This window comes from Zootermopsis nevadensis, unplaced genomic scaffold, assembly GCF_977971745.1.
Source record: "Zootermopsis nevadensis isolate Lab colony 2312 unplaced genomic scaffold, Znev_1.0 Znev_ptg000019l, whole genome shotgun sequence".
Taxonomy (NCBI): domain Eukaryota; kingdom Metazoa; phylum Arthropoda; class Insecta; order Blattodea; family Termopsidae; genus Zootermopsis; species Zootermopsis nevadensis.
Genome location: NW_028259151.1, coordinates 5,737,564 through 5,764,521, shown reverse-complemented (window position 1 = coordinate 5,764,521; position 26,958 = coordinate 5,737,564). Strand labels below are relative to the sequence as shown.

General features: G+C 38.3%; 2 protein-coding genes across 2 annotated transcripts; both read right to left on the bottom strand.

Annotated features, from left to right (window-relative positions):
* Positions 1-13,538: 13,538 nt before the first annotated feature.
* On the bottom strand, positions 13,539-14,687 carry LOC147873375 (uncharacterized; the record flags this gene model as incomplete). Its single annotated transcript, XM_087351585.1, has 1 exon — positions 13,539-14,687. A coding segment is annotated over one exon (1,149 nt), but the record flags the coding sequence as incomplete, so codon positions are not given.
* Positions 14,687-26,532, bottom strand: LOC147873374 (uncharacterized). The gene is made up of 2 exons (XM_087351541.1): positions 26,178-26,532; positions 14,687-21,734 (listed from the first exon to the last, which is right to left on the bottom strand). The coding sequence occupies exons 1-2, from the start codon at positions 26,373-26,375 to the stop codon at positions 14,703-14,705; spliced, it is 7,230 nt and encodes a 2,409-aa protein (XP_087207667.1). The 5' UTR covers positions 26,376-26,532; the 3' UTR covers positions 14,687-14,702.
* Positions 26,533-26,958: the final 426 nt, after the last annotated feature.

Genomic DNA, 26,958 nt, shown 5'->3' with positions numbered 1-26,958 from the left:
AGTTATTCAACCAGAAATAAATATCCGAAAAATCAAACAAAAGAATCAATTTACTTATGGTAAGAAGGAGAAGAAGAAATAAGAAACCCCGAAAAGTGTACATGAAAGGTGAGCAGGGCTAATGCTGTTCAGCTGTGACTTCTCCTGAGGCGATTTCAATCTGTGTGGTCCAGTCCAGTAGCAAATCCGCCTGAGTAATGGCTCGCACTAATGAGCTCGGATGAATGCCTGCTTGTTTCCCCCTCTGCTGCACACAAAAACATTTTCCTGCAATCTCCACCGTGTTCTGTCATTGGCTGGTCCTGATATGATCATTACGTGCTCCTTTTACCGATGTCGTACCAACTTGCCGTGAGAAGCCATTCAATTATTTCGGGCAATCCAGGACAAACACAACGGCCCCAATACAATCCTTAAAGGCACAGAAGGTAGAAGTTGACCGAACTCTCGGAGCTTGTTCCAGTAGTTTACGTTTCCACCGGTAGATGGTAATGTATAGTTCATTTGAAGGCAGCAGTTATCGGACCACAATGTACGATATTCAATGTGGCAGCCATCTTCACCGTAATAAAGTGGAGAATTTTTGACTAGCTGAGCTACTATTATCCTTTCAAGAAGGGCTCTGCCCATGGACTTAGTTAATATTCGTTTCGACTGAAATCATGGTCTGGTCACTACACAAATATAATTTAAGTAGGAATAATCGCTGAATATTTTCCTCGATTTGCGATCTAATAGTCGTAGTCCAGACGTGCAAACCTAATATACCCGCTTCCGGTCATCGACATATGAAATCCTCCAACATCGGGCACACGACGTGCCTAAAGTGAACGCACAATACGGAGTCCATTTTAAATGTTTCGTCGAGAAGCGTATGCCTACGTAGTGATGTTTTTTTTAGTGCATGTTTTCAAGAAGTCTCGAGCGAGTTCGATCTTGGTGTGTGATGTTCCGATACACGCTTAATCCTACGGTACACGAAGTCCAAGACAAACTTACAACTTACTCAAAAAAGAACTGTAATAAAGAACTTGTATGATTTGAGGTTTTCACAGCGGTGAGTCTGAAGATTTCTGTCTTCTAGGTTGTTGCGCCGTGTAGTCTGGTCGATGCTAACCAAAGTTTCCGATGAATCGCCCTGATGACGGAGGCAGTATATCCTCTGAAACGTTAACATCGACCAGACTACACAGCGCAACAACCCAGAAGACAGAAATCTTGAATAAAGAACTTGCTATATAACCAAATATGAAAGGTATTTGCACCACAGATTTGAACACAAGTTATAAAGAGAAGCTGACTTGACACAAGGGGCAAACACGGTATTTTCCCCGATATCAAACTGCATATATTCGAAAGAGGTAATAATTTTTTGTGAAGGTATGCAAAACAAACACTTTCCTACAAAAAAATACAATTGCTTCCGAAATTGATTTCTAACTTACAAACATGGGAGGTCAGATTCTCTGTAATGCGTTTTCGGTATCAATTTAGAAAGAATAAATGACACTTTATGCTCTCTGATTGCTGTTGCTTGGTAGTGATGTTCAGACTTCGAATCTTTCAAATTTATGACAGGGCCTCACAGACTATAGACCATATTGTTTACTGCGTTTTACAGGCCTATGATATCTTCCAACAACGTAAATACTAAATCATTTTCATGTCTGTAACTATTCACGCAATAAGAAACGTTTGGACAGAGGCGTTACTGCGTCTTAAGGAGACCGATACAGAGGGAAACATCAGTGGATAATTCCTATGAGGTCTCTGAGACAATATCCAAGAAATCTTTCTGCTGACGGCATTTCTGAAGCGAGGCCTCGGATGATTCCGAAGGGGAAAGCGGTCCATCCCCACCATTTTATCGAAGCAATAGAAACCCAATAGGCCTGAATAATGGTACAAATTTACTCTCCCCAAATTTAAAATATCACTCACGTGTCGGATAAGTCTAGGTCGCATGTTAGCGGGAACAGCCCTCCGTGCGTTCTTTGGATGACTACAGTCTTAAGGAATGATTAATACACAATTTAGTTCTTCGCATCTGCTGGATTACTCTTTTACTTGCCTACAAAATGGTCGACAAGGAAAGAAAAATGTATTTCTGTTGCTTGCATACGAATCATACAGCATTCGAAGAGGTCTCAGTAGACTCAGCATGTATATCCGTCATAGAATGCTAAATCTAGAGGTTTTGAACGTCGTTATAAACGTAGGCCTAAATCCCATCATTTTCAGCTGTCATGTTTGAAAGAGTGCTAAAAGATGGGGTATAAATGCCACTTATTAGACGTAAATGTTTTAATTTAAGTCTACGAGTGCACGCCAGGGGATCTTCAAAGACAAACCAAGGTTCATGACAATCGATCAATTGGCGTGTACAACATTGATGTTCGTAATAGAAAGATTTAACCCACTTAGTCTAAAACGATTCCGAAAGACGAATTCCGTTCCTTGAAAGTCCTAGGAATATCGGATAGCCTTAATATTAAAGTACTAGAGCAAAATATTCCTTTCGTCTATCAAGGTCATTCGGCGAAAAAGTGTAACGAAGACGGGTCACAAAGATGTGTTAAGATCAATATCAACAAATCGACAACAATGGTTACCTAGGAAACGTCATTTGTTTACTCGGCATTATTGTGTTGGTATAACAATGCCGAGTAAACAAATATGACGTAACATTGTTTGATGACGTAATTTTTTGACGTCAAATGAATGGCGACAAATAGGTTGACGACGACGACAAATCACGAATTTTTATAATAGACAGATAGATTCTTCTAAACGACACACTGTTCAATTTTATAATTGCTCAGATTTATAACTTGTGTTGGGCAAGGCCGTGGTCTAGGCAACACGGAGTTTTCCTCCGTTGCATCCCAACAATTACTCCATTCACACACAGAAGAAGGCAATGGCAAACCACTTCTGGATCATCTGCCAATAACGTATATGGACAGGTCCCAGTCCGAGAAAAGGATATAAGGATCCTGTTCATATGGACCTGTCGTCAGACAGAGCACTAAAAAATAATCAAGCACTATGTTCCTCTTGAAGATGGCAATTCAAAGTACGGAAACAAGTAGCTTGATTATCTGTTTTTTGTATTTCTTTAACATTTTACATTTATATTAGTGTTCCCTAGGTGGATTATTTGCTTATATTAATATTTCTACATTTATTCTTCTTTGTGTATAATATTGTTCCATTTTGGGTTTTCCTGTATTTTACTGTGATATTAAATACTGTACTTGCATATGTTTACTCAATTTCTTTGTGTAATATGTTTTGTTATTACTTCATTATTATTGTATGCATTAGTGATTGGCTGTTATTGGCCTTTTTGGCTGTTGTCAAGCACTTTAATAAATGAATTGAATTAAATTACAAGTCTTTGGTTGTTATTGGCTTGTAACTGTTAGCAAACACTTAAATAAATCATCTGAATATAATTAAAAGCTGGTTGCATGGACGATAAATGTATTTCATTATTTTACAGTACACAACAGAATGCCTCAGTATAAAATAATCAGATTACCTCTGAAATACTCTCTGCATAAAATGAATGAAATCGGGTCCAATTTTTCTTACTGCGATGATTCTGTATCCCCAGTTGAAATTCTCGTTACTTTTTATTTCTTATATGATTTATTTTCCGTAATTCTGATTGTCTCTTATTCTATTTTAATCGGGTAAATACATCGAGGACCCTCGGCTGGGTTGCTCTCAGTTCTCGTGCGATGTCTCCTGAGATTCTCCACAACTGCAAATATGGCGTCTTCATTGGCGTTGCTTTCACAGTCTGTGGGTTACCTGCTTCCACATGTCCCGTAGTCGTTACACACGTCCTGACTCACGCGGACGCTGCTCCAGTCTTCGAAACAAAATGGCGTCTGGATGACACGTATCCCCGTGCATCAATAGCAGTTCGACTCTGGCAGGCACCGAGGGTCATTGGCATGTCACAGTATTCGTCGTGTGTCTTCCATGGTCAATGGGTCACAACCAAGCCCTGCTCTGCACTGTGTGACATGAGCAGACCGAGCAACGCGGTTTATGTGTTGTCTCGATATATAACGCCGCTGAGAAGTGTGTTGCCCCATTTGATGATGACGTATATCTGGAAAACTAAGCGTCTTAGGACATATGTTGTTCATTTTTTATTAATTTCTGAAAAGGAATTACGCAGTTGGTGTTCGTGTGCGCGGATTTTGTTTTAACTTATTTTTAAACTAAGGATAATGTGCGAATCATAGCAGTCATCATCACAGTATATTCTCATTAAGATTACAGCATATCCCAGACATGTATAATTCTTTTTTATAGAGCTCCCTTTAATTCTCATAACACGGATGCATTCTTCCGTTCATGTTCATCACAAAGTTTAAGATAAATTTACCTAACAATAATAACAAATATATCCTGCAATACTTCATATTAGTTAAGGTATTGTCGTACCTAAATATCGAGAATGTATCATTGTGAGATAATATAAGTGGCTTTAACTATATATAATATATGTATAAAGTATGTTTTTGTGTATTTAAACGTATAAACTTACTGACGATAAAAGCATCTAATTTTGTAAAACATGGCAAAATGCATGAAAAGTCTCGGATAATTGCAATAAATTAGCAGCTCTGCACCTACGCAAAATGTTTTATTTAAAAGTCAGATTTTATTGTTTGAACATTTATCTGTTATAACCCAAAGAATGTGGTGCAAAATGCCTGTTACCTCTTTTTTCTTGAGTTCTCAAATACCAAACATTGTGTGGATAAAATAAATAGTGCGCATCAAAAGATTAGTTTTAAAACCTGAACTACGTATTCAGACTGTTTAAAAACAACCGCCATCTTAATTATTGCTCAAAACAATAAATTTCTTTTTTACGCAGGGAAAGACAAATTCTAGACAGAATGAGCACATTTACTGTTGTGGGGATAGAAGAGAGTAATATTTCGTGTTTTTTAATCTCTATGGGATTCAGTCAGCCGTGAAATGAAATCTTTCTTTTTCTTCTAACCATAAGTAAATTGATTCTTTTGCTTGATGTTTCGGATGTTTATTTCTGGTTGAATAACTTTGTCGTCATCTGTGTGAGTCCAAGAAATGCATTTGCCATTCAGTGGCCCGCGTTAAAGTGTAGAGATCTTTCTATTCCCCAGAAGCAAAACTTTTATTCCTCGTAATTAATTTAAAGGACGACGTTCAGGGCTTATTTTCTCAAGGAATCCGACGTAAAACTCATGGTCTGAGTCGTCTTATCACTGTCTTCTTCAGCCACATTTTTCAAATTATAAATGAGCTGCTTTGGCAGGGTATAAGTCCTATAGGAAGTCAAGGACTCACATCCATATTCTGGCAAACAGGTCACGAAAAGTACGCCTGGCAAATAGCCTTTTTTATATTTTTCACGTCTGCAGTGGAGAGATGTTTTTGCTAAGAGATCTACAGTCGACAGCCATTGTTAAACAGCAGTTACTAGTCTGTGAACTTCGCATGGATGGTGCCATAGGCTTCAACGGCCGAAGAAAATCTATATTACTGTCCACAGATCACGAGAAAAGTCCTGATAGGAATGCGATATACGCGCATGCGCAATATGTCGCGGTGAGTGACGAGCTGCTACTAGCCAACCTAAAAGTATTCGTTCCACAACCACTAAAGGAACAACAGACAAAAGGCTTTCATAAGTTGTAATGATTATTATTATTATTTAGTGTTCTGTCTGACGACGGGTCCATTCTTCTGCCCCAAAAGAGTTCGCCAGTTTTCCTTATTCTCAGCTTCTCGTTTTAACTCCTGAAACTTCATCTTCTTTCCTTGTTTCACATCGTCGGTTAGCTGTATCAATCTTCTTCCTAGTCCTCTCTTTCCTTCAACCTGGCCTTCGGTGATATCACTCATTAATCCATTCCTTCTCAAAATATGTCCCAGCCAGTTAGCTTTCCTTCGTGTAATCGCCTGCAGAATGTTTCTTTGCTCGTTGACTCTCCTCAATACTTCTTCGTTGGTCACTCGATGCGTCCACCTGATCTTCTCTATTCTTCTCCAACACCACATTTCAAAACTCTCCAGGTATTTCTGTTCCTTCTTCCTGAGTGTCCAAGTCTCTGCTCCATACGTAACACTTCACTAGTTTCTTCTTCATCTCCAAGCCCAACTTGCTAGTGAGAAGTATCCTCTTCTTGACGAAAGCTGCCTTGGCCATGGCTATCCTTGCTTTTACTTCCTTGGTGCATAGGGCGTCCGTCGTGATTATGCTTCCCAAGTACTTGAAGTGCTCCATATTCTCCAGCTGTTGGTTTCCAACTACAACGTTCAATGGTTCTACTCTCGGTGCTATCCTCATTACCTTTGATTTTTCAATGTTGATTTCCATTCAATACTCTCTACCTGTTTCCACTATCTTGTCCATCATGTTCTGTAATTCCTCTTCTTCCTTCGCCAATACTACTAAGTCGTCTGCATACTTTACAGTCATTTATAAGATATTGTAAATGCGTCATATTGTGATTCATAATATTAAAAATATATATTAACAATTACAGTCAATCACAATTATAATAATATTAAAAGATTTAAAACATCATTTAAATACACTACTAGTTTCGGCTACAATTTAGCCATCGACGGGTGTACGTAGTATAAACCCTTCACTAATTACTGATTTTTAATGTTCTCCATGTTTCACTGTCTTCATTTTTGATGGTGTTCTTGTCCTTTACTATTTCTTGGTTCGTTGCACCATCACTAGTCATTACTAGGCTTACATTTTGTACTTTGTGTTGACGTCATTTTTGCGTAGGATTGTGAAGTAAAGTTTTAATTCCATCAATGACAATTGAAAATAGAAAATAGAATATAGAAAACAAAATAATTGGTAAAAATAATTGGTAAAAATAAATAGTAAAAATAATAAAAAAAATATGTAAACTCACCCAAGAAGCAATATCACACTCGTATGTAAGAGAACGGAGAACAAAAAAAAAATTATGCCTCAATGATAATGGTATTGAACTTAACAACCCTATCTTTAAAACACTTCAGTACCTTGACCTCAACCCGGACAAACCACCTTTCACCCACTAGCCCCACAGTCAGTTACCAGCCACAATCCTGTGTAGTCCAATGTTCTCCGTTCTCTTACATACGAGTGTGATATTGCTTCTTGGGTGAGTTTACATATTTATTTTTATTATTTTTACTATTTATTTTTACCAATTATTTTGTTTTCTATATTCTATTTTCTATTTTCAATTGTCATTGATGGAATTAAAACTTTACTTCACAGTCCTACGCAAAAATGACGTCAACACAAAGTACAAAATGTAAGCCTAGTAATGACTAGTGATGGTGCAACGAACCAAGAAATAGTAAAGGACAAGAACACCATCAAAAATGAAGACAGTGAAACATGGAGAACATTAAAAATCAGTAATTAGTGAAGGGTTTATACTACGTACACCCGTCGATGGCTAAATTGTAGCCGAAACTAGTAGTGTATTTAAATGATGTTTTAAATCTTTTAATATTATTATAATTGTGATTGACTGTAATTGTTAATATATATTTTTAATACTTTACAGTCGTTATCACTCTTCCTCCAATTTTGAAGTCTCCTGTTCCCTCCAGAGCTTCCTTGGCAAGCCATTCCCCGTACAGGTTAAAAAGAATTGGTGATAAGCAGCATCCCTGTCTTACACCTCTACCTATCTCAACGCTGTTGGTGTCTCCTGAGTCCAGTCTCACTTCGACTTTTTGCTGCATGTACAGATTTCCGATTAGCCTTCTATCCCTCTAATCAATTCCAATTATCTGTAGGATCCTTATTAATTTCTTCCATTTTACTCGATCGAAAGCCTTCTTCCAGTCGATGAAGCAGGCACATACTTCTTCCTTGACATCGAGAACTCTCTCTGAAATTATTCTCATAATTCCGATGGCATCTCTGGTTCCTCTTCCTCTCCTGAATTTAAATTGGTCGTCTCTCATCACTTCCTCTATCTTCTTTTCTAGTCTTTTAGTCAGTATTCTAGTCATTATCTTCGCCCCATGTGAGATTAGGCTGATGGTCCTGTAATCGCCGCACTTCTTGGAATTCTTTTTCTTCTGTAATGGAATCATTGTTACTTCCAGAAAGTCCTTGGGCCACTCATCGAAGGTGTATATCTTCTTAGCGAGTCTAGTAAGAACCTTCACTCCTTTCCCTCCAAGTTCTTTCAATAAGTCAGATGGGATTTCATCATCTCCCATAGCTTTTCTTCTTCTCATATCCTTTATGGCCCTCTCTACCTCGCTCTTCAGTATCTCTGGACCTTTGTCGACCTCCTCTACGTCTTCTTCTGGCTCCAATTCCATCTCCATCTCATCCGGTCGATTGGCCTTGTCATAGAGCTCTTCAATATAATTTTCCCACACAGCTTTAACTTCATTCTGGTCACTGACTATCTTTCCTGATGGGTCTTCTATTTCCTGTGTCCGAATTACGTTGTTCTCTTTCCATCCTAGTTTTTTCGCCTTTGCATACATCAAATCGTATCTTCCAATTCTCTGGAGTGTCATTATCTCATCACATACTTCGTTGATGTAATCTTCTCTCGCATTGTCTGTTTCTCTTCTCAGTTCGTTGTTCAGTCTTCGATATTTCTGTCTTCCCTCTTCACTGTTGATATTCTTCCATCTCCTCCTCTCATCCATCTTATCGAGCATAGCCTGTGTAATCCATGTCTTTCTTCGTATCCACTTCATCCTACCAACCTTTTCTTCTAATGCCACTGTTAGGCACTTCTTGACATTCGTCCATTCCTCTTCAACGCTTTCGCCTTCACTTTCACTTAATTTTCCTTCCAATTCTGCTCTTACTTTGTCTCGCACTCTCTTCAGGTTCTCCAGGTGCCATCTCTTCTTCCTGATTTTCTTTATTCTGGTGCTGACGTTTGCAACTAACATATTATGATCTGAGTCGATGTCCGCTGATGGCACTGTTGTCACATTCTTTACGCTATTTCTAAATCGTTGCTTCACTGAGATATAGTCTATCTGGTATCTGCTCGTGTCTCCTTGGCTTTTCCACGTATACAATCTCCTGTGATGCTTCTTGAACCAGGTGTTGGTGATTACCAGTCCATTTCTTCGGCAGAAGTCAACCATCATGTCCCCTCTTCTCTTCCTTATTCCCAGTCCGTGAGGGCCGACAATGTTGTTTTCTGCTCCTTTCCCCACGACACTGTTCCAGTCTCCCATTATTATGGTTTGCACTTTCCCTCTTCCTTCTGTCCTGATGATTTCTTCTATCTACTCATATATTATTTCCACTTCTTCAACGTCATGATCCGATGTTGGCATGTACACCTGCATTATCAGAATATCCACTGGTTCTGCATTCAACTTGATATACAACAGTCTGTCACTAAACGCTTGCACTTTGATTATACTTTTCTTGATCCATTTCTGCATCACTATTGCAACACCTCTTTCAGCACTCTCACCTCCCGAGTACTACATATGATAGTTTCCAGACTCGAAATCACCATGATCCTTCCATCGAACTTCACTGACACCCACAATGCACACATTATTTTTATTCATTTCGATATTCAGATTTTCCAGTTTTCCTCCCTGTTGTAGTGTCCTGACGTTCCACGTTCCTATGTTGAATTTCCTAAAAGAATTATCCTGCCTGATACCCTCTCCCGAGATAGTCCTCGCCCGGAACAGAGTAAAAATTTGCAACTGCAGAGACGGGAAATCCCTAACTGGCACATGCGCAATGACGTTCGATGTCACCATTTCATAAGTCCGCTCGCATTACGCATTTTGTGATCCTCATAAGAAACTTGGTGCAGAGTGAAAATTATGAAAGTGCCTATTTTGAAATCATCCACTTACTTTTTGTTTGTCAAGTTCAAATATTCTTCTTTGAACTTTATTCGTAGAAAATTTTGTCTCGTCCCTGTAAGTGTGAGTCCAAATTTCACATCAGTGAAAAACAACGGGCAAAACAAACCTTGTTGCTTTGCCCTAGATGCAGATATATATATCACTATATATACACTATATATTTTTTTTATTATTGGAAACCAGTTGCAATATATCAGCTTGTGAAATTAATAACAACATTAGCCCAAGTAATATTAAGCCTAAAATTTTGTCTCCACGTGTTACTCTTTTTTATTAATTTACTTTTTTAATTTGTAAATACGAAATAAGGTTTGTTATTTTCTGTACGTCATTGTCAACTGTCAGTCGGAAAAGTTGGTAGGTCTGATGCGATAAACAAATTTAAATTAATTTATACAAACCTTGCCCTCTTGCGCTGTTCAACAAGATTTCTGTAACGTATTTTTTATGCTGAGTACGTAAATAAATACAGAATTTTTCTATCACCGGAAGTTTTTATTCGCAGACCAAACTAGTTTACTTGGAATTTAGATTATGCCACAGCCTCGTTCTCCTCATCTACTTGCATTTTATGTCTAGTTCGTTTATTGCAGGGGAGGGGTGAGTGTAGATGTCACCACTTATCGTAATTGAACCATGATGATATCTAGTTCAACGCCTTTAATTTTTTTAAATTTTGTTTTTTACATATTTTTTATGACACTGAAATCACTTTAATTGCGATATTGAAGAATGTTGGGATATGAAAGAGATGCCTTTTGAATTGCTAATCTAATAAACAATGTTGTCAATACGACTGCTAACATAATGCTACTGCTAATTAAGTAAATATTTCTTAATCCCTAGGTTTGTCTCCTCTCAGCTGTTGTCAGGATAACATTTACGTCCCGTACTTTGACGGTGTTGCATCTCCGAGGCACAGCATCCAAATACAGAAGAAGACTTGCTGTGAAAATAATTTAAAGTGCTAATTATTTCGAACTTCGGCCCTACCTCCGCTGTAAACACGAGCAATTCTCCGCGTATGTTGAGCGACGGCTCAAATTAGCAACCTTTTTTTTATTAGAACAAAGACACGGGGACGAGAGTAGGCCTTCGTCTATGAGGGAAGAGTTCAAAGACGGAAAGAATGGGGCAAGAACGAGGGGTAGGAAGAACGTTCATTAGGAAAGTACAATTTCATCCCCAACTTGTAATAACTCCGTTTCGTCTGTTCCCAATCTGTCTTCTCTCCTTTGCCTTTTTATATGGCCTCCAGATACTCTGCTCTTAAGAGGCATTGCAAAGTGGGGACATTCCTTAAAGAAAAGAACGGTCTACGTCTCTTCAAATAAGACTACAAAAATCCTGATAATTTTAATGAAGCCTGGTGCTCGCACTTACACAAATAACAAACTCAAAGGAGTAGAGACTTTCTTGTCCTTCTCCTATAGCTAATGGCCTCTAGGCTGGTTTAAAATGTCCGGCACCTCATGGAATCTGATGTTCAAAACCGTCTTCATAACAGCCTGTCACTAGTCTGAATTCTGACTCGAATGGCTCCAGTACTCACTCGTATTCTATTTTTAAGATTTGTTTTAATATTATCCTCCATCTACGGTTAGGTCTCCTATCGTCATATTAAAAATTGTGTTTATTTTTGTTAACTCCGATGCGTGCTACATGTCTCCCGGCCATCCCATCCTCCTCAGTTTCATTGTTCTAATAATACTTTGTGAAGAGTTCTAATTGCGAAACGTTTTACTTTATGACTTTCCGCCTCATCTGTTATGCCGTTCTTATTCTCATCACGTCGCTCACATTCATGACAAAATATTAATTCTCCTCGCGTCTGATGTTCTGAATAAGCTCCGAATGTAGGATCTGTGAAGGTTTAGTCAAATAAGCATTCACATTTTATTTATTTATTTATTTACTTACAAATTCTTTTAGTTCCTTTATACGTTAGGTTAAGAGACTGCATATCTCTTCGTAAAAAGTTCTGCAGAATTCCTGTAACTGAATTCTCGGTCTATAGGCCACTGAAGACAGATTAACTGCAAAATAAACACAACGTAACACCAAATTATACTCGCAATGGGAATGCCACGGAAGGTTGCTTACGGATAATGCAAACAGTCCACTTTCCTGCTACAGGGTTTTTGTTTTAAAAGTAATGAATCAAAATAACACAATACAATTATATGTGTACTGCAACTGAGACGATGTCGTTATGTTTAGTTTGCAAAACTAATTAGTTCTAAGGTAAAATAAGATTTCGATCATAATATAATTCTAGATTTTTTCAGTTGATATTCTGAAAGTCCGATTCTTATTCTTACGAAGAGGAAATTACTGCAATTTAAAGTGAAGGTATGCCGTTGAATCAATTTGTACTAAAACCACCATAAAATACAGCAGAAAATATATAAACATCTGACAATCAAATGTTTAAAAGTTATAATACAAAAGGAGTGTTAGAGAGTTTAAGTTATTAAAATCTAGAGAAAGTATAATTGAATTTTGTAACATTTCCTTTATTTACAAGTACATTGGAAATAAAGGACTGGTGGGGGTAGTCCATTTTTATTTTTTTTATCATATTTTGTTTTTCACTTATTATTAGATATTTTATTAAGCGTATTATTTGTCGGTAATGGACAATATTTGCTGTTAGACAATAATGATTCCATATATCATTAACATCATCATCATGAATACCTGAAGTATGAGACGATATGTTTTTGTAGAATAATAAGAATTTCATTTCAGTGGTATAGTAATATCCCACTTCTAAAACAATATGAATTTCCTAGCTTCAATAGTGTGCAATTGGCTAATTGTGACTTTTTGCGTAACACTTACTAGGACCATTGATTCTGGGATGATAAGTGATGTTTTACCTGCAGAATATATTGTTTACTTTAGCAATGATGTGAACAAAGATCCAACAAACTCTGAAACTGCTTTGCGGAGGAGCTGTAATGTCGATGTTCTATTACTAGCATTGCTTATCAGTTGTATGAAGCAAATCAGCATCACTGAAATTTTGACGAGCTGTAATATCGGCTCAGGAACGTACAGAATTATGCTTTCTGTTGTAATAGGCTTGTAATAAAACAAAACAACTTTTTACATTATGCCATAATTCCTCCTTAAAAGACATAAAACATGCAAATAATACATGGTAACAATATATAATATTATTTGTGTGTGTATAATACCTTCTTAAACCGTTATTTGTTATTATTTTTTTAGTGTTCTGTCTGACGACAGGTCCATATGAACAGAATCCTTCCATCCTTTTCTCGGACTGGGACCTGTTCATATACGTTCTTGGCAGATGATCCAGAAGTGGTTTGCCATTGCCTTCTTCTGTGTGTGAATGGAGTAATTGTTGGGATGCCACGGAGAAACCGGGGAAGCCCCCGGAGGAAAACTCCGTGTTGCCTAGACCACGGCCTTGCCCAACACAAGTTATAATTAGTTTGCTATTAGCAGTGTATACAAGAACATGCGTTATATGTATATAGTCTTTTGTGTTTTTCTGTCGGTGGGGGCTGCATCAGAAGAACTGTTTGTGATCAAAACAATTCAGTTGCAAACAGGTCCATTTGCAAAAGTAAATCTGGTATTCACTTAAGCTCTTAATGTTCAAAGTGTTCGGCTGGAATTTCCCATTGACGTGAACGAATCAAATCTACTGGAGTTTCCAATCTGATATTTGGAATATTAACATCTGCTCCTCGGGCTATTAAGTATTTAACAAGACCGGACTCCCCTTTCCAAACCGCGGCATGCAGTGCAGTTTGTCTGCGGTCATCACGAAGATTAGTATCGACGCCATTTTCCACTAAAACATTAACTATGTTCATCCTTCCCAGTCTGATGGCCATTGAGAGCGCGGTCAATTTTTTGGGCCCTTGGTAATTTACGTTAGCATTAAACTTCACAAAGAGTTTCACACATTTTACGTTGTCCTTAATCACAGAAAGTTGTAAAGGGGATCTTCCGCCAGAATTCGGAATATTTACATCTGCACCTTTCTCCACCAAATGCATTGCTAATTCAGTATAGTTCCGTGAAAGTGCGTAATGAAGTGGAGTGGAGCAATTTCCATCGCGCATGTTCAGATTAGCACCTGCCTCTATTAAGCAGTTCATGGCATCCAAGTTACCACAATGCACTGCGAGATGTAAAGGTGGCGGTACGCTCCATTCATGACTACAGAAATTGACATCAGCGCCTCTTTCAATTAAATACTTCACTGTCTGTAAGTTGTGCTTCGCAATTGCAAGTTGTAACGGACTTGTGCCTCGTTCAACATTGCTGCCATTAATATCCGCGCCCTGTTCCAGTAAGAAACCTATCATTTTCCAATGTGTCCCGTTAGTTGCCAAGTGCAAAGCAGTTACATAATTGGTGCAAGCATTTACGTCTGCTCCATTCATTGCAAGATAACGAACTACTTCTAGATGGCCATAATCTGCAGCCTCCATTAGCGGAGTCCGGCCATTTGCGTTAGCTACCTCTAAATGAGCGCCTCTTTCGACTAGAAATTCCGTTGCTCTCAGATTACCATGGCGAGCTGCTTTGTGTAGCGGAATTTCGTCTTCTCTATTCGTCTCGTTGACAGAGATTCCTTTACCTACTAAAAACGTCATAAGGTCTACATTATCAGCTTTAGCAACGAAGTGGAGAGCAGTTTCATTGTCCAAGCTGCGAACATTAATATCAGCGCCTCTTTCAATGAAGTACTTCACTGTCTGTAAGTCGTTATTCTCAATTGGAAATTTTAATTTAATTTTGCCTCATTCAACATTGCTGCCATTAATATCCGCGCCCTTTTCCTTTAAGAAACCCATCACGTCCAAATGTGCCCCTTCAGTTGCAAAGTGCAAAGCAGTTTTATCATTCTTGCAAGCATTTACGTCTGCTCCCTTCATTGTAAGATAACGAACTACTTCCAGAGTGCCACCGGATGCAGCCTCCATCAGCGGAGTCCAGCCATATGTGTCAGCTGTCTCTAAATGAGCGCCTCTTTCGACTAGAAATTCCGTTGCTCTCAGATTACCATAGCGAGCTGCGTAGTGTAGCGGAGTTTCGCCTTTTTTATTCGTCACGTTGACAGACATTCCTTTATCTACTAATAACGTCATAATGCCTACAATACCACCTTGAGCAGCGAAGTGAAGAGCAGTTTTATTATTGAAGCTGCGAACTTTAATATCAGCGCCTCTTTCCACTAGAAATTCCGTTGCTCTCAGATTACCATGGCGAGCTGCGTAGTGTAGCGGAGTTTTGCCGCGTTTAGTCGTTTCGTTGACAGACATTCCTTTATCTACTAATAACGTCATAATGTCTACTTTATTACGTTCAGCAGCGAAGTGAAGAGCAGTTTCATTATTGAAGCTGCGAACTTTAATATCAGCGCCTCTTTCGACTAGAAATTCCGTTGCTCTCAGATTACCATGGCGAGCTGCTTTGTGTAGCGGAGTTTCGCCACTTGTACTCGTCTCGTTGACAGACATTACTTTATCTACTAATAACGTCATAATATCTACATTATCAGCTTCAGCAGCGAAGTGAAGAGCAGTTTCATTATTGAAGCTGCGAACTTTAATATCAGCGCCTCTTTCCACTAGAAATTCTGTTGCTCTCAGATTACCAAGGCGAGCTGCGTAGTGTAGCGGAGTTTTGCCGAGTTTAGTCGTTTCGTTGACAGACATTCCTTTATCTACTAATAACGTCATAATATCTACATTATCAGCTTCAACAGCGAAGTGAAGAGCAGTTTCATTATTGAAGCTGCGAACTTTAATATCAGCGCCTTTTTCCACTAGAAATTCTGTTGCTCTCAGATTACCAAAGAAAGCTGCGAAGTGTAGCGGAGTAACGCCGTATTTATTCGTTTCGTTGACAGACATTCCTTTATCTACTAAAAACGTCATAAGGTCTACATTATCAGCTTTAGCAGCGAAGTGGAGAGCAGTTTCATTTTTGAAGCTGCGAACTTTAATATCAGCGCCTCTTTCCACTAGAAATTCTGTTGCTCTCAGACTACCATGGCCTGCTGCTTTGTGTAGCGGAGTTTCGCCACTTGTACTCGTCTCGTTGACAGACATTCCTTTATCTACTAATAACGTCATAATGTCTACTTTATTACGTTCAGCAGCGAAGTGAAGAGCAGTTCTATTGTCGATGTTGCGAACATTAATATCAGCGCCTCTTTCAATTAAGAACTTCACTGTCTGTATGTCCATAAGAAGAGCAGTTTCATGAATGAGGTTGAGAAATTCAAATTCAGCGCCTCTTTCGGCTAGAAATTCTATTGGTCTCAGACTACTACGGTTAGCTGCTTTGTGTAGCGGAGTTTCGCCACTTTTACTCGTCTCGTTGACAGACATTCCTTTATCTACTAATAACGTCACAATGCGTACATCACCACCTTGAGCAGCGAAGTGAAGAGCAGTTTCATTATTGAAACTGCGAAAATTAATATCAGCGCCTCTTTCGACTAGAAATTCTGTTGCTCTCAGACTACCATGGCCTGCTGCTTTGTGTAGCGGAGTTTCGCCACTTGTACTCGTCTCGTTGACAGACATTCCTTTATCTACTAATAACGTCATAAGGTCTACATTATGAGCTTGAGCAGCGAAGTGAAGAGCAGTTTCATTATTGAAGCTGCGAACATTAATATCAGCGCCTCTTTCGACTAGAAATTCCGTTGCTCTCAGATTACCACAGAAAGCTGCGTAGTGTAGCGGAGTAACGCCGTATTTACTCGTCTCGTTGACAGACATTCCTTTATCTACTAATAACGTCATAATGTCTACTTTATCACGTTCAGCAGCGAAGTGAATAGCAGTTCTATTGTCGAAGCTGCGAACATTAATATCAGCGCCTCTTTCGACTAGAAATTCCGTTGCTCTCAGATTACCACGGCGAGCTGCTTTGTGTAGCGGAGTTTCGCCACTTGTACTCGTCTCGTTGATAGACATTCCTTTATCTACTAATAACGTCATAAGGTCTACATTATGAGCTTGAGCAGCGAAGTGAAGAGCAGTTTCATTATTGAAGCTGCGAACATTAATATCAGCGCCTCTTTCGACTAGAAATTCCGTTGCTCTCAGATTACCACAGAAAGCTGCGTAGTGTAGCGGAGTATCGCCGTATTTACTCGTCTCGTTGACAGACATTCCTTTATCTACTAATAACGTCATAATGTCTACTTTATCACGTTCAGCAGCGAAGTGAAGAGCAGTTTCATTTTTTAAGCTGCGAACATTAATATCAGCTCCTCTTTCAATTAAGAACTTCACTGTCTTTAAGTTGTAATCCGCAATTGCAACTTCTAACGGACTTATGCCTCGTTCAACATTGCTGCCATTAATATCCGCGCCCTTTTCCAGTAAGAAATCCATCATGACCAAATCTTTCCTTTCAGTTGCCAAGTGGAAAGCAGTGCCTTCATTGTTGCAAGCATTTACGTCTGCTCCCTTCATTGTAAGATAACGAACTACTTCTAAAGAGCCACCAGATGCAGCCTCCATCAGCGGAGTCTGACCTTCTGCATTAGTTATCTCTAAATGAGCGCCTCTTTTGACTAGAAAATTTGTTGCTCTCAGATTACCACGGAGAGCTGCGTAGTGTAGCGGTGTATCGCCGTTTCTATCCGACTCGTTGACAGAGATTCCTTTACCTACTAAAAACTTCATAAGCTCTACATTATCATCTTGAGCAGCGAAGTGGAGAGCAGTTTCACCATTGTTGAAAGGATTTACGTCTGCTCCCTTCATTGTAAAATAACGAACTATTTCTAGATGGCCACGAGATGCAGCCTCCATCAGCGGAGTGCGGCCATTTGTGTTAGCTACCTCTAAATGAGCGCCTCTTTCGGCTATAAATTCTGTTGCTCTCAGTTTACCAAAGAAAGCTGCGACGTGTAGCGGAGTATCGCCGTATTCACTCGTCTCGTTGACAGACATTCCTTTATCTACTAATAACGTCATAATCTCTACATTACCACCTTCAGCAGCGCAGTGAAGAGCAGTTTCATTGTCGAAGCCACGAACATTAATATCAGCGCCCCTTTCAATAAGAAGTCTTACAACTTTCTCTTGGCTGTACAATAAAGCTATGTGAAGAAGAGGTAATTTAGAATGTTTATTTTCAAGATCCGATACAACGGCATTAACATCAAAACCGGAATTCAATAAGAACTCCAACAAGTTTCTGTGTCCCTTCTGTGCACATTCCCACAGTGCTGCATGTCTCCACTTCTGGTCCTGGTAAAATTCAGGAAGCATATTATCGTCAGCGCCACCCTGTAACAAGCTGTCCACAGCCATCCATGATCTCGTTGTGGCAGCGTACCTCAGCGGTGTCCACTTAAGGACTCCATCTGATATGTTGGTATCAACACCTGTGACTGACAACAATGTTTTTATAATTATGCTATTATACAAAGCTGCCAAATGCAAAGCAGTTCTACCACCGTTGTCTAAACTGTTCACATCTGTTTTCACCAACAGCAAATTATTCACAGCTTCCGGGTCATTATTCAAAACAGCATCATGGAGTCTGGATTGTTCTGCAAGCACCCTGTCGAAAATATTCCGTATTACCTCGTACCTTCGGTTGAAAAGAGTGTCTGAAATGAAACTGCCACACTTAGAAAAGTTCTTTGTAAACCATTTGGCAGAAAAATATTCAGCAAAACATCGATGGATAAAACTCGGCCTGCTTTCCGTAAAGTCAGTTATCATTCCACATTGATCTGCTTCTCCACTTTGAAAGAATTTCGTGGCTTTTTGCAAGTAGTTGGGAACTTCTGTATTAAGGAGCCGACTGAGTTCGTCGCGTGAGAACAACGTCATTAACGCTGGAATCATGTGTTTTTCTACGTACTTCTGTCTATCCCTTTTTGCCTTAGGTTTTGAGCAATCCATATCGTTCTTCCCTTCCAAGTAAATATTACATTTCGTCTCCGTAAATTTTCTAAACAGATCGAGTAAATTAAAGTTTTCTGGTAAATCAACCTTCCCACTTAAGCAGTAATTTTCAACTTCCTTCACAAAGGCTTCACCTAACATCATTGTTTGTAATGGAATGCCCGTAAAGTTTCCATCTTTGTCGCTGAAGTTCTTTGAAGTCGCCCTGAGCAACCTTTTAGCGAAATTTCGCAGACTTCCTTGGTTCAGTGTTCCATTTGTTTTATTCCAGAACTGTTCCAAAAAAGTAATCTGATCCTGACTCGTATATGGCCGTAACGTAAAAGCAATTTTCATCAATGTCTTCTCTAAGTTCTTCTGGTAGGTGGAACGTGATGAAACCCAAATCTTCGAATCAATTTTATTCCTTATTTCTCTTATTAACTTCTCTACCTTACTACTGTAATCTGGACTTATTTCATCGAATCCATCTAACATTAAAACTACGTTCCCTGTCTTTTCCAACGCATGTAGGAATATTTTCTTTTCTAGTTCTAAATCTTTTTGTTCCTTCGAATGAGCGGCTTCCCACAGGAATTCCTTGCATTTGTCGATGCATTCTCCTTCAAATTCAGTACTTTCCAGTGTACTCGTATGTTTATTTAGATTCAGTCTTAGCACCCACATCGAAGGTTTCCAGTTCTTTATTTCATGTTCCATGTGGGAGAGGACCGTAGATTTTCCCATTCCTGGTTCAGCAGCAAGCAACATGGTGGAGCCATTGTGTTCCATTAAACTATTGACGTCATACGACTCACATTTAGTTCTGTAAATATATTTGCGGATGACATCAATGTCACTACTCGATTCTCTCCATACAAAGTAACGGTCTTCCCTATGAACCCAATGCACATTTTTGCAAAACATTTTCAGTCTCTCATAGTTACTTTCAGGGTGTTTGTTTCCAAGAATAACGAATCTAATTTCCTCTGGTTTGATTGATTGAAAAACATCATGTTGTCCTATGGGGTTCTTGGAAGGGTCTACAATCTTAAAACCATAGTTTCTTGAAATTTCATCAAATATAAATTCATACACTTTCTCGCTGGTATGTAAGTACTCTTTCAGTTTGCTCGGTTCTAACCCAGTAATTGCAAACACATCAGTGGTGTCTGCTGACTTCAGAATATAATCATACAAATACACATGATGCTCCAATATGCGTGAGACATAGCAACTAGGAGGATCAGACAACTTTCTACCAATACATAGTTTCTGTTTCCTTCCCAACAATAAGGACAAAGCTTGTGAGTTTATACTCTGCTTTATATCTTCAAGAGGGTCTTTACCTATCAGTTTCTCTAAAGGGACCTCCGTTCCTTGAAAATCAACAGTTTTTTCCAGTAAAATTTCCTGTGATTTATAATCCAAGTCAACAAAATTGCAGTCATCTTCATACTCCGCGTATTCATTTTCCAGTTTCTGTTGAAGTTGGGAAGCCAAATGTGGGTGTTTATGTTGTGAAATTACAACACACTTTTTCTGAGGAAGATGCAATATGCCAGTAAAAATTTCGTTCAAAATTTTTTCAACATTATCAGAAACTTCCTTACAGTCAATGACTAAGACAGAACTCCACTTGCATGGCCAGAATTCAAGAATCTCTACACATGGATCCATTAAAGTTTTTAAACTAATAAATAATGAATTTTGTAGACCTAAAGAATTGAGAGCCTGATATATTTTCAATTTGGATAAAGTGCCACAATTGTTTTTGGTAATGACGTTTAATAATTTCCAGCGTTGCAAGGCTTCAGTCAGTGGTTGCATATGTTGTTCAGTGAAACGTATACCATATTCAATGGATTCTTGAACGTCTATTCCCGAAAATTCATTTATCTTCTCAATCCGATTCTGTTTTATATTTTGCCAGAAACGCGAAAATTCGCTGAGCCTATCTACTTCGCCGAGTTCTTTCCACCACTTCTCCAAACTTTCTTTGAGCTCTTTGTAGATGGAATTTGTGCCTGAAGGTGATGTATGACAAGCTTCCTGCAGTTCTTCTTTAATTAATATCTCAATGGAACTTTCATTTGCCTGACATTGAAATATTTTCACTTTCTGCAAGAATTCTGCGTATAATGAAAAATCACATTTCTCCAGTTCCTTGATCAGTTTTTTTACGGCAATACTCCTCGGCTTAGGACTTAGTGTTCTCAGACTAACTAATATGCCGACGCTTGTGAAGTTGCTTTTAATATTCTCTATTTTTAGCTTAATGTCTTTATCTACACGTGATCCCAACTTCATTAGTTCTTCCAGTTCCAGAAGAAATTCATAATAAAGTGGCAATTCTTTAAAAAAGTCGAAAACATCTTTATCAGTTCTCTCATTGAAAGTTACATATTTCCCATCTTTTGGCCCTGATCTCAATATGCTCACTGAATCTTCGTCGTCTCCACGTACACGTTTGCTATTCAGCGTGGCATTAGTGTAAATTATAAACTCGAAGTCAACAAACGAACCATAAATTTTCAGATTACTGTCTTCAGAAACGTTCCGTTTAATTTCACAGTACGATTCAAAATATTTTAACAAACTGAAATCTCCAGACATTTGTATGAGACTGGTGCGCGGTATTGTCCTTTTGCTTTTCGTATGTTTAAGTTGTATGAAACACGTCTTACAAATATCTTGTCCTTTCAATCTGTACTTAAAGACCACGTCATCAAAGGCCCCAGCGAATGCGACGTTTGAAGCCAGATGGAATTCCTCTGTCTTGTTGAGACCTCGCGCGAAGAGGAACGAAGCAAGTCTGATGCCGTACAACTCTCCTTCTATTGAAACTGTACCAGGTCTCTTCCTGTACTTGGGAAGAACTCCGTCGTTCTGGGTCGTGGCCGAGGTCTCCTGGTTGAAGAAAACGCAATTAAGTGACTTCATTTCGGAACGACGTGCACTTTAATACCTGCCTGTTTTATAAAACCGACCCATTACATTATATTTATTCTTGACGTTCTTACAGAGTTAATTAAGACATCCTCCGACTTATTATATGGATCTATTATACTGTCCACATAAGTCCGTCATTGAATTGTATACTGTGACACATGAATTATTATGCTCGTATGTCGTCATGTTAATTTACCTTTATAGTAAAATTATTATCCCCAAGCATCCATACTGCTTACATTGTTTATACTTACTTATCTTTCTTCAAATTTATTCTCTTTGTGTTTCATAATACGGATACTAGTACAAGTACATTAACAAGTAGTATAAATTTGTATACTAATACTATGCCTATTTGGATTTCAGATACTGTAGGATTATTAGCTTACACTTATCTAAAGTTATTAGGCAGTTACAACAAATGGCAATTGCATATTCTCAGACATGGGTTTGATAACATATGTAAAACGTGTTCTCTATTTAGAGACAGTAAGCTTTAGAAATAGACTAGATATTTGCATAATGTATTTAACTGCGGTCCAGAAATGATAATGTATCTGAACACAGAGATACTTGAAAATGAACTTTGGCCCTAATACACTAACATTGTTTAATGACGCGTACTCTCCTCCAAATGAGGCAGGCACGACGTATAAACTAAAAATTTAGAGATCAGTTTCCGAAGTAGTTTCCGACCAGACATAAGTACAAAGTTTCGTATCATAAAAACCCGTTCAGTCTTAGCGAAAATAAACCATGGAAACGGACGGAAAGGACCGTCCTTATATAAGATATGTGATAAGTGAGAGGCCAATGTTATCTTACGAAAGAATTAATCGTGGATTCGGAATAGATAATCCACATATCGATGTTAGTGTTCTCCGTTATGACGACGTGTGAACTTCTGGGAAGAAACCAACATTAAGGAGGAACATACTGCCTTCATCTCCATGGCTGGTGACGAAGGAAAAAACTTATTCTACATAAAGTGACCAATGAAATGGTAGTTTGTACGAGTTCTTAACCCTTTGGTTTGATAGAAACAACATATAGGCTTGTCCATATTTATTTGTCGTGTCATGTTTCTTTATCATTGTTGAGCCACTGTCATGAAAAATAACTGAATTTACATTGTTGCAGTAATTACATGAACATCATTGTATCAACAAGAACCCTGGGTAGAATTTTGCCCCATACTAGGGCAAAGTGCTCCTTTCGGAGCTCATTTCGTCTATCAAGGTCATTCGACAAAAAAGTGTAACGAAGACGGATCACAAAAATATGTAAGATCAATACCAACAAATCGACAACAATGGTTACCTAGGAAATGCCATCTGTTTACTCGGCATATAATGAAAGGAAGGGGGTTAGAACACTTGGTTGCGTTTTAAAATCTTCAGTAAGAGTAAGGGGTTTGCTCATGTGTTTAATATTTTAAATAGTTGATAACGTCTTCTTTCAATTTTCTTCATTTCTTAAATATTTCTGATGTTTTAGTTCTTTACGTCGCTGTTCGGAGGCCAACTGTCAGTCAAATCTTAATTTTCAGGAATGCGATGTGCTGCTTCTGCAGCAGTGATTATGCGACTGTATTGGTAGTTGGTGATCTTGTCGTTGTGAAGCGTCATTTGTTTGATGACGTTATTTTTTGATAGACGACAAATCACAAATCTTTTTGCTACATATATATCATTATTGTATGAGCCGGCGTAGCTGTCAGTGTAGTGACTGGCTACGAGCTAGGCGACTGGGGTTCGATCCCATGCGAGGTCTGAGGATTTTTCCTCAAGCCTCTGCGTCCAGACCGGCTCTGGGGCCCACCCAGCCTCCTCTAAAATGGGTACCGGGGTCCTTTCCCAGGGGTAAAGCCGGCCGGGGCGTGATGCTGCCCAATCACCCCCATCTAGTGCCGAGGTCAAGGAAAAGAGGAGCTATACCCCACTCCCCCAAGCGCCTATATGGCGTATAGTGGGACAAACTTTACTTTTCTATACCATTATTGTAGGTATTCCCTTAGTTGCCTAGCTGATATCATCGCGCTGATGTAGCATAAGGAACACCTTTGGAATTTCAGTGTACTCCAAACAGCACTCATTTCAATCTTGCAATACGAAGGAATTATTATGTGCGGTTACTCATTACTTTATTAACATAAAATATAACTGAAGTAGACGGACGTAAAATTATTCTGAATTACTAAATTACTAAAACTGTATCAAGATACACGATATATTAAAGAAACCTATTTAAACTGTCTCTACGAATGTAAGATAATATTTATTATCATAAAAGATTATAGGTAAAGCTTATTATCAATCCAATTGTTTAACACTTCACATCCAGATAAGTAAACAATAAATTTGTGTGAGAAATTTATGAACTTGTCACAAGATATCCTTTTTGGAATCGAGGAGTTGTGACGCAAGGAATCTTTGGGTGAATCATGATCTATGACTGGCACAGCCAAAGTGTCCAGTGATCACGTTCTGCATGTAGAATAATCTAGAAAGAAGTGTTTGCCAATCTCGGAATTGCAATGAAATAAATGTCTTACACTGGTAGGCCTTTAGTTGTTACGTAAGATGAAATGATGCCATTTATGTTACAAATATTCGAGATACGTAGATACAGCTGGGTAGTGACTTGCCAGTTCGCAAATATTACAAATTTCATATATATATATATATATATATATATATATATATATATATATATAGGAAAGTACGCTTAGGACGCAATACGAATTAACAAAGTATTTGCATGAATTGGTGGCATGTATAACAACAAGACAGACGCGTTTCCTTTTTTTAGTTCTTGTTAAAAATTTGTGATTTGTCGTCTCTATTAAAAAATGACGTCATCAAACAAATGACGCTTCACAACGACAAGATCACCAACTACCAAGACGGTCGCGTAATCAGTGCTCCAGAAGCAGCACATCGCATTCCTGAAAAGGAAAATTTGACTGACAGTTGGCCTCCGAACAGCGACGTAAAGAACTAAAACATCAGACCTACTTAAGAAATGAAGAAATGTGAAAGGAGACGTCATCAACTATTTGAAGTACCAGCACCGACAAAGTAAACTGATACTGATAATACTAAACATTCAAGTCATACTACTCAATCAATATATTACGATTACGAGAACTATTACGAAAATTGACGTCTCTGTATTTAAATTATATTTAGGCAATTAATACAATGAATAGAAGGGGTTAAAGCACTTGAGTAAGAGGGGTCAGTTAAGAGGGGGTTAGTTTAATGTCTTACACAAGATTTTAAAACGCAAGCAACAGAGACATAAATATAATTAAATGCAGAGACGTATTTACGTCAAATTCTCGTGATCCGTGGTTCCACTGTCAACTTTTTCACTTATATCTTGATTGTTAGCGAGAATTTGTAGAACAGCTTTATAGCAAATGCTGAGAACATCCAGAGCCTTCTAGAAAATGGACATTCAAATATGTATAGGGTTTTACGGGACTTTTCGAAGTGTTTCCTGGTCAATGTTGGCAAGTCTTTTTTCTCAGTTCCTCCAAACTTCCCGAGTTATTATAACAAATTCTTTGTTTCAGAAATTCCTATGCATAAATAACTGGAAGGCCACGTCCAGTTCTAACAATGTGCCTGCAGAATAATTTTTGCAATAAAACAGTTGATTTCGCAGTTTGGGCTAAGGCCCCATTACGGAGCAGTACTTTTCATTTTGTTCCAACAGAGAAATGAAATGAAGAAAATGTTTCTGGTACCGTTAATTGTCTCTCTAAACCCTCGAAAAACTTCCGAAGCATTGTTACAAGTCGGTGCATTGATGTCTTATTTGTTTGTGAGTATAAGCATTGCAAAATATTTCACGAAGTTGAGAAAAAGAGAAAGGACACACGTTGTTCTCGTGAATAAGCCATGTTTGCATCTGCACAACTTTCGCGCAACTGGTGTGAGCAGCGTCCTAGTAACCAGTAACCACTGGAGACACTGGAAATTTCTGTTATACTTGGTTAGATCATATTTTGGTATAATTTCTTATTCCGGAGCACGGAAATTTTGTTGGATTACATTTAATTTGGTGCACAATATAATTCACTATTTCATGCTAATATGATAGGTTTCATTATTATTTTCGTCATTATTCCTTCCGACATTCTATTTTCACACAATTTCTCCATTAAATGAAAGTTATTCACCTTGACAAGAAACCGCTTACATCCCCACAAGAAACTATAAAATCAGCAGCTGAATCTCCTGTTAATCTGCTTTGTGTCAATTTTAACGTCGCCAAGTCACTTCCTATGAAAATGGCTTATATTTCTTGTATCCCATTATATTCAATTTGTAACGTTCCCTATGAAACTTAAACATGAGCATAAATGAGAGTTTGAAGAATTGCTGATCTTACCTCTACTCCGTTTGGGCCCGGATTCAGTTCAACACAGCCGATAACAAGGAGCGAAGCCAATAGAAAACAGCTGAACCACCTGAAACTGTCATTGTCGCGTTTTCTACCAGCGAAACTTTCCATAATCACGCACTTCCCTGGTCTTCCGCCACTCCACCGGCCAATTGCGGCCCTCCATTGTTCGGTAGTTTCCCCCATGGCGCAAGCGGTTACTTAGTTTTACTCAGACACCAACTTTGATGTTCAATACAAATTTCGTTCACTACAATCGAGTGCCTTGTAGTGTTTTATTTTATTTTGATGGAAACAACAGTCAACTCACAAAAATAAAATTCAATTATGCAAATGAATTGTAATTAAACAAATAATTGCCTTGTCTCTTAGAAATATGTACAATTAACAATTTTGTCTAAGTAACATTGAAATATTTATGAGGGTGCAAATTACTTAAGTGCATGAAAATTCATTTGATTTCTGACATAAGTAACAAAGACGTATTTGATTTCAAAATCATTTCAGAATTATAATAAAGGCTGTAAGGAATTTGTGTTCAGTAACGGTAACCGCCATTTTAATAAAAAACTATCAATTTTGATGTCTTGTCTATGTAACTTCCAGCGCAGTAATAAGGGCACGAACAGCAACCTTGTGGAATGATAATAATGAAATTTTTAATATTCACAAACACAATTGTTTTCTTGTCTGTAGCGATAGGCTAATTTCATTCCCTTTTTCCAAAGAGCTGTTAAATGATCTCACCACCAGTCGTTCAGTTCAGTAT